Genomic DNA, 7,609 nt, shown 5'->3' on the forward strand with positions numbered 1-7,609 from the left:
TCTAGAAGCCAGGAGGATTGTCGAGACAATTCCGGGGCCAATCCATCACGTATTCTTTTTCCCTTCACAACTCCTTCAAACTAATAAATAAAAGTGGAAAAGTCATAAAAAAGAAATAAAAAACTACTACTAAAATAACCAAAATTCCATTCAAGCCCCCCAACAAAACCCGAACTCAAGCGTCTCTCCTTCTTATAAGTCCGTTAGCGTTTATTACGTTGTTGCTGTTACAAAATATAAAAACTCTCAGATTTTTTTCACAAACCCTGAAAAACCCTTTCCTTTCTCTTCGATCGCTTCATCAGGTATAAACCCTACTTCAATTTTTCTTATTCTAGTTCAAATTTCCTATATCTCATAATAGATCTATGCAATTGTGATGAATCGTGTATTTTTTTTGTTGATTTTGTGTTATTTTTGCATTGTATGTTATTAGTGTCTGTGTTTAGTTGATTTTAAGCAAAGCCTTTGATGAACGTGATTGGATGATTTGATCTGTAGTACTGAAATTCGATACTCGATGAAGATGGTCTATCTAATGCTTTTCTTTGTATATACTGAAAAAATATCTTGATTTAGGGTTTAGGTGTTTCTGCAAGTGAATGTTATGATATGATATTTTTAAGTAGTTAACATTCAATTTATTTCAATTACTGTAGTATATGATAGCTTGTAGTTGGTGTTTTTGGTAGTGCTAGAAGATGATGTTGCTTATTGCTTTGTTGTTGTTGTTATCGCTCTTTAAGTTATTTATTGATTTATTAATTTACTTTGTGATTTAGTGGAGTTTGTGATTTAGGTGTGAACTTGTGGTAATTTTTATTTTCCTTTTCTAGGTATTGATTTTGTATTGGAGATCAATCGAAGATGAGTGTGGTCGGTTTTGATTTCGGTAACGAGAGCTGCATTGTTGCTGTTGCAAGGCAGAGAGGGATTGATGTTGTCCTTAATGATGAGTCCAAGCGTGAGACTCCTGCGATTGTGTGTTTCGGTGATAAACAGCGGTTCATTGGGACAGCTGGGGCTGCTTCTACTATGATGAACCCTAAAAATTCTATCTCGCAGATGAAGAGGTTGATTGGTAAGAAATTTGCTGATCCAGAAGTGCAGAGTGATTTGAAGTCATTGCCTTTTGCTGTCACTGAAGGGCCTGATGGGTACCCGTTAATTCATGTGAGGTATCTTGGTGAAGCTAGAGCATATACAGCCACCCAAGTTTTTGCGATGATGCTGTCAAATCTTAAAGAGATTGCCCAGAAAAATCTGAATGCGGCTGTTGTTGATTGCTGCATTGGAATTCCAATTTATTTTACTGATCTCCAGAGAAGAGCTGTATTGGATGCAGCCACTATTGCAGGTCTGCACCCGCTTCACTTGATTCATGAAACAACAGCAACTGCTTTGGCTTATGGAATTTACAAGACCGATCTTCCTGAAAATGATCAGCTGAATGTTGCTTTTGTTGATGTTGGGCATGCTAGCATGCAAGTTTGTATTGCTGGATTTAAAAAGGGGCAGCTGAAAGTATTGTCCCATTCATACGATAGGTCACTGGGTGGTAGGGATTTTGACGAGGCTTTGTTCCATCATTTTGCTGCAAAATTCAAGGAGGAGTACAAGATTGATGTTTACCAGAATGCCAGGGCTTCTCTGAGGCTGAGGACTGCATGTGAGAAGCTGAAGAAAGTTCTCAGCGCAAATCCTGAGGCACCTCTGAACATTGAATGCTTAATGGAAGAGAAGGATGTGAGGGGACATATCAAGCGTGACGACTTTGAGCAGCTATCTCTTCCAATATTGGAACGTGTGAAGGGGCCTTTGGAGAAGGCACTAGCAGAAGCTGGTCTTACAGTTGAGAATATCCACATGGTTGAGGTAGTTGGTTCTGGTTCTCGCGTACCAGCAATAAACAAAATATTGACAGAGTTCTTCAAAAAGGAACCTAGGCGGACAATGAATGCTAGTGAGTGTGTTGCCAGGGGCGCTGCATTGCAGTGTGCTATTCTCAGTCCAACTTTTAAAGTCCGAGAGTTCCAGGTATAGTTTTTACACTTTATTCTCAGTTTCAGAAGCCTTTTGATATGTTTCAAGTTTATTTCGTATAAAACTGACTAGGCCTTAGAAATTATGAATTTTGTGTCGTTCATTTCCATATTTGCAGAGAATTGTCCATATGTATTATTTAGTACAACATATTACTTGATGTACTAACGTCATTATTATTTTCATTATGTGAAGGTCAATGAAAGCTTTCCCTTCTCAATTTCTCTCTCATGGAAAGGTTCTGGTTCAGATGCACAGGACAGTGCACCAGACAATAAACAAAGTACCCTTGTTTTTCCCAAGGGAAATTCCATTCCAAGTGTCAAGGTACTGACATTCTTCAGGACAGAAACCTTTTCTGTTGATGTACAATGTCATGATCAGAGTGATACACAAGGACCTACAAAGATCAGCACGTATACTGTAAGACAGTTTTAATGTTCTTGTCTTTTTTACAATACTTTTTCAACTAGGCAGTTTTGTGACTCTTGCATTTGTGCAGATTGGCCCTTTCAAAACTGAAAATGGTGAAAAGGGAAAGATTAAAGTGAAAGTTCGTTTGAATCTTCATGGAATTGTAACTGTTGATTCGGCAACTGTAAGTCTTTGTAGGCTAGGGATAACTTACTTTTTTTTCTTTTCCATTATGCGCACATAAGAGTTAACGTTGAGAACATTTTATATTGAACAATTTTTTTATGAAGCTCTTCGAAGAGGAAGAAATTGAAGTTCCAGTTACCAAAGAATCAGCAGAAGAAAATGCTAAGATGGAAACTGATGAAGCTTCGGCCGATGCTGCTGCACTACCTCCTAGCTCCAATGACAGTGATGTTAATATGCAAGATGCTAAGGCAGCTGCTGATACCAATGGAGCTGTAAATGGCGTGCCTGAGACAGGAGACAAGCCTGTGCAAATGGATACTGATGCCAAGGTAGATACAGACAAATATATAATCGCATATATTTTGTTTTTGACTTGTGTCAGTTCTTTCTTGTATGGATTTATTTGTTTTGTCATTCCATTGTGGAATGAGTGTTTTCATTTACAACTGATATGTTTCTATAATAATTACGATAATCTCACTTTCTGTTGTTATTACATTTTTTGCTGGATTTGTGCTTTGATATGTTCTCAAGTATAGATTTATTTGTTTTTGATCCATATTGTAGAATTACAGAGCTTGTTTGGTTTGATTTGATTTTTGCATTCATTAACAACTGATGTATTTCCATTATAATTATAGAATGCCACCTCATGTCTTCTTAATTTCCTGTTTTCTGAAGTTTGTAAGAAGAGTTATAGTCATTATTATTATGTCCTTGTTGGATTTATGTTTCAATAAGTTAAGTATGTTTCGTTAGGGTTTGCTATTGACTGCTTTGCTTATAACAGGTTGAGGCTCCAAAGAAAAAAGTGAAGAAATCGAACATTCCTTTAGCAGTGGTAGTCTATGGGGCAATGTCAGCTGTGGATGTTCAGAAAGCCGTAGAAAAGGAGTTTGAAATGGCTTTGCAGGATCGAGTGATGGAGGATACAAAGGACAAGAAAAATGCAGTTGAGGCTTATGTTTATGACATGAGAAATAAGGTTAGGCTTGCCTTGATTTTTTGTTTTGTTTATTCAACATGGAAATATTTGACTTTGCTTAACTGATTCTTGTTTATCGTTTCAGCTTAATGACAAATACCATGAGTTTGTCCAAGCTTCAGAAAGCGGTGAATTTCTTGCGAAACTTCAGGAGGTGGAGGATTGGCTATATGAGGATGGTGAAGATGAAACCAAAGGTGTATATGTTGCCAAGCTAGAAGAACTCAAAAAGGTGAGGCATTTTAGCCATGAACACTTAAAAGTACACTATGCCTCTTGTAATTTTGTGTAACAAACATGAAGGAGATATATCAGCATTAGTTTTTGCAATCTTAATGGATATTTTACATGATTGCAGCAAGGGGATCCAATCGAGGAGCGCTACAAAGAACACACAGACAGAGATGCAGTAATTGAGCAGCTTGTCTATTGTATCAATAGTTACAGAGAAGTTGCAATGTCTAACGATCCCAAATATGATCACATTGACATCAATGAGAAACAGAAGGTAATTGGTATCCTATTCTATCACCCCAGTTTCATTTCTGGTTGCAATTTAATATGAAAGTGTTTCCATTTGACTTTTTTAGGTCTTGAATGAATGTGGAGAAGCTGAGAACTGGCTTAGAGAGAAGAAGCAACAACAGAGTTTGCTTCCAAAATATGCTACCCCCGTCCTATTGTCAGCTGATATAAGAAAAAAAGCTGAGGCTGTTGATAGGTAATTTGTTTCAACTTTATAGATCAAGACCATGGTTCTGGAAAAATAACTATTATTCTTGTTCCAAAATAAAGTTCATTGTTAATCCTAATTGCATTGCATATCTATAATAGGTCCTGCAAGCCGATTATGACAAAACCAAAACCGGCAAAACCAGCTTCTCCGGCCACTCCAGCTACTCCAGAAACACCAGCAACCCCACCTCCTCAGGACAGCGAGCAGCAGCAACAACCAGAACAGCAACCTCAGGAGGATGCTAATGTCCATTCTAATGGGAATGCAGAGGACAATGGTAATCAAGTCCCAGCAGCCTCTGGTGGTGAACCAATGGAGACTGATAAACCAGAGAACCCCGGCTCAGCCTAATTTTTGTTGTTTATTTTGCTATGAAATTCATTACATGTCCAGTCCAATTGTGTCTTGTGTAAGCCTATGGATTATGCCTGGGACAAAGGTTTGGGTGAGTTGACAGAGAGCTGCTGCTGCTAGTAGTTGGATTGTCAAGCAAGTTATATTTTATTGTGGTATTTAGGATTCGAGTTTTTTTTCATCCAAATCTACGTTCTCTGGGTTTAGATTATCTGTGTACCATTTCTTACAAGTGGAAGGGATTACGGTGTTTGCTTTCATTTAATTAAATACCCCATTTTTGTTTTTTGATTTTGTTTCATTGAAAGCATTTTGGTGCAGGTTATTGTAGGTGTGTACGGATTGAACAATGATTGGGTAATATATGTTTAAGTTGAAGATTTGCCTAGAAATATTTTCAGGCTATATCCTGTAAAAGGCAAGCTGAAACTTGTTATTGAAGCTTTATATTCGTTTGGCAGTGATTTGATTTTGCAAGGAGTGACGCGTGAGATAATATCCTTTACAACATGTTCTAGAAATGAGTTAAGAATATTGTAGACCTGAAAAAAGGGACAAGCAGAAAATACTATTTCTGGAACGAAGGCTGTCGGTCATTAAAAATATGGTCTTTTTCCCCACTTTTGTTTTGTTCAATATCTTCCGTAGCATAATCTCCCGTTAAATCAAGGTAGGCTAATCGAGTCAATATTTTTAATTTGAACCTTTGCGCTAATCTACTGAAAATAACATTTCATCCATTTATGCGGGTAGAAAGATGTGTGCAACTTATTCGGTTTATATTTCACAAGCTTCATCTTTTTCAATTAATAACAATGTGGCTCCTTCCTTCTTCCTTCTTTTCTTCAAGCAACTCCCCCTACACATATATCATGTCTCTGTCACACTTTGAGATAGCTAGGCACCTTCTAAAATAATTGTTAATACCTTCTCCTTGATAAGTTTCACTTGGTAAGTTTTTCTCTAAAGATTTATTAAAGAAAAGTCGTCATCGTGAATTCTGGTTATATCTTTGAGGTGTTTTCATAGGGTAAATTTCTTACTAGTTTATCAGTTGTGGTTAGGGATGAAAATAATCCAAACTAATCTACATAGATATATCAAATGACCTATTTAAATCCGATATGGTCTTGACTTATTTAATTAAATAGAACATATTTAAATTATTAAAAAGAATTCTAAACTTTATAGATCGGTCTATATATGAATATCTTTTAAAAATATGCTAAATAGCATATAAAAGATCAGATTGTCTATTTAAAAAAAGAGAGTTTTTTAACACATCTTATATGTTTCTATTGCACCACGCAAATTTTTAAAAATGTCAAAGATGCATCTGCAGAAGTATCTAACACATACTCAAGTGAGATCATTCAGAGTGACGGTTATATTATTTTGTTTATTTTGTCCCGAAGATGCATCTTTTAAATATTTTAAGAAATATCTTATGTATTTTAGTAGAAATTTTGAAGATGCATCTTTGAAAATATTCTGTTGTTACATTTTTCTAAGCCAAAGACATCAGTACCAGATCCAAAAGTAAGCAAATTTTTTCAAATTAAAATTAAGGATTATATAGATGAGTTCAACATTACACTTCAATATCCAGGTGGACGTTAGCACGTCTTCAGAATATCTTCTACCGATCTTGAAATCGTCGCTTCCAATTCGAGCGAAATTTTTATTTCAAAACGAAAAAATATATTTCACATAGCCCTCACATCCGCTTGTGTCTTGAGCTCAAATTTGCTAAAATCAATCTTTCATCTGTTGTCAATCGACAGTGAACAGTACTCGAGCTTCACAATCTTCCGTTTGTCTTCGTAAGGTAGAAGGTAATGAATTTCGTCTTTGATATCTTCGAGGGAGGTGAAGTTGTGAGCTTGAACGTGTGCCCAAGTGTAGAGCTGGAGAACCAGACATTTGCGACATACCAGTCCATATTTAGTTGTGACATTTGAGATATTTTCAGTTTGTGTGAAATATAACATAAGAGCACCTTAATTTAGAGACATCCTAGATCAATATGGACCACTCAATGACTGACTTGCTGACTCCAGAGATATATCTCTGGGACCATACCCTGGAGATGCATCTCTGAAACTTCTCCTGAATCGATTTCAAAACAGAATCTATTTTTCATTTACAAAAAACACAAATGTTGTTATGGGGAAGATAAAAAATGAATTAAGACAAAATATGAACAAATGATCAATATATAACACTTCATTTATATTGAGACATAATTACATACACTTATTTTTCTGATAAAACAAGAAATCAAAACGGATCGAAACATATGTCGTTGGCTAAATCTATTGATGATACTCCATTGGATTTTTGTGCATTTGATTCTCTTTCAATGTTGCTCAATTTCTCGAACTCTTGCATCCTTTTTATAAAATGACCCGACCAAGTCTCGACTTTTGTTGTTGAATGAGCCGTCCACTCCGGTGATGTAAGTGGCATATGGCATCGTGGTTTCAAGTAAACTTGAACATAATGAATTGATTTTGAAAGCCACCCAATATATAAAATACAATCATTTTGATTTTGAGGTGGACGGTGTGTAGTGGGAAAAAGGTTTCCGAAAAATCGTATCGTGTCAGATCATTACACATTCTATCATATGCACATGCTATTAGGTGTCCCATGTCAGGGAAACACATCAATTTTGTCTTCGGTGCCGGGCCGCTAAGGCAAGAAACAAGAGACTCATAAACATTGTCGAAGTTTTCTTTCTTTTCGTACAATTGTATATGATTCTTTATGCGTCTTCAACTCTTGGATAAGTTAATGGCGGACAAGTGTATGACTATCTCCTCCTTTATCGAGAAAAGTCGAAACGGCTCGGTAATCGCAATTACCGTCCCCCTTAACATTGACGA

At 36.4% G+C, this 7,609-nt stretch overlaps 1 protein-coding gene across 1 annotated transcript; it reads left to right on the forward strand.

The window, feature by feature from the left end:
• The first annotated feature begins 91 nt into the window (after nucleotides 1–91).
• On the forward strand, nucleotides 92–4,981 carry LOC127087505 (heat shock 70 kDa protein 15). The gene is made up of 10 exons (XM_051028392.1): nucleotides 92–305; nucleotides 837–2,037; nucleotides 2,239–2,466; nucleotides 2,546–2,641; nucleotides 2,748–2,975; nucleotides 3,437–3,631; nucleotides 3,717–3,863; nucleotides 3,990–4,139; nucleotides 4,222–4,352; nucleotides 4,466–4,981. Exons 2-10 carry the CDS (start codon nucleotides 868–870, stop codon nucleotides 4,716–4,718), a joined length of 2,598 nt encoding a protein of 865 aa, XP_050884349.1. The 5' UTR covers nucleotides 92–305; nucleotides 837–867; the 3' UTR covers nucleotides 4,719–4,981.
• Nucleotides 4,982–7,609: the final 2,628 nt, after the last annotated feature.

This window comes from Lathyrus oleraceus, chromosome 5 (assembly GCF_024323335.1).
Source record: "Lathyrus oleraceus cultivar Zhongwan6 chromosome 5, CAAS_Psat_ZW6_1.0, whole genome shotgun sequence".
In the NCBI taxonomy this organism is placed as follows: domain Eukaryota; kingdom Viridiplantae; phylum Streptophyta; class Magnoliopsida; order Fabales; family Fabaceae; genus Lathyrus; species Lathyrus oleraceus.

Coding starts and splice junctions, on each gene's coding strand:
- LOC127087505 (XM_051028392.1), top strand. CDS start 868: ATGAGTGTGGTCGGTTTTGATTTCGGTAACGAGAGCTGCATTGTTGCT. Junction 2,467..2,545: donor CAAAGATCAGCACGTATACT/GTAAGACAGTTT, acceptor GCATTTGTGCAG/ATTGGCCCTTTCAAAACTGA. Junction 2,642..2,747: donor TAACTGTTGATTCGGCAACT/GTAAGTCTTTGT, acceptor TTTTTTATGAAG/CTCTTCGAAGAGGAAGAAAT.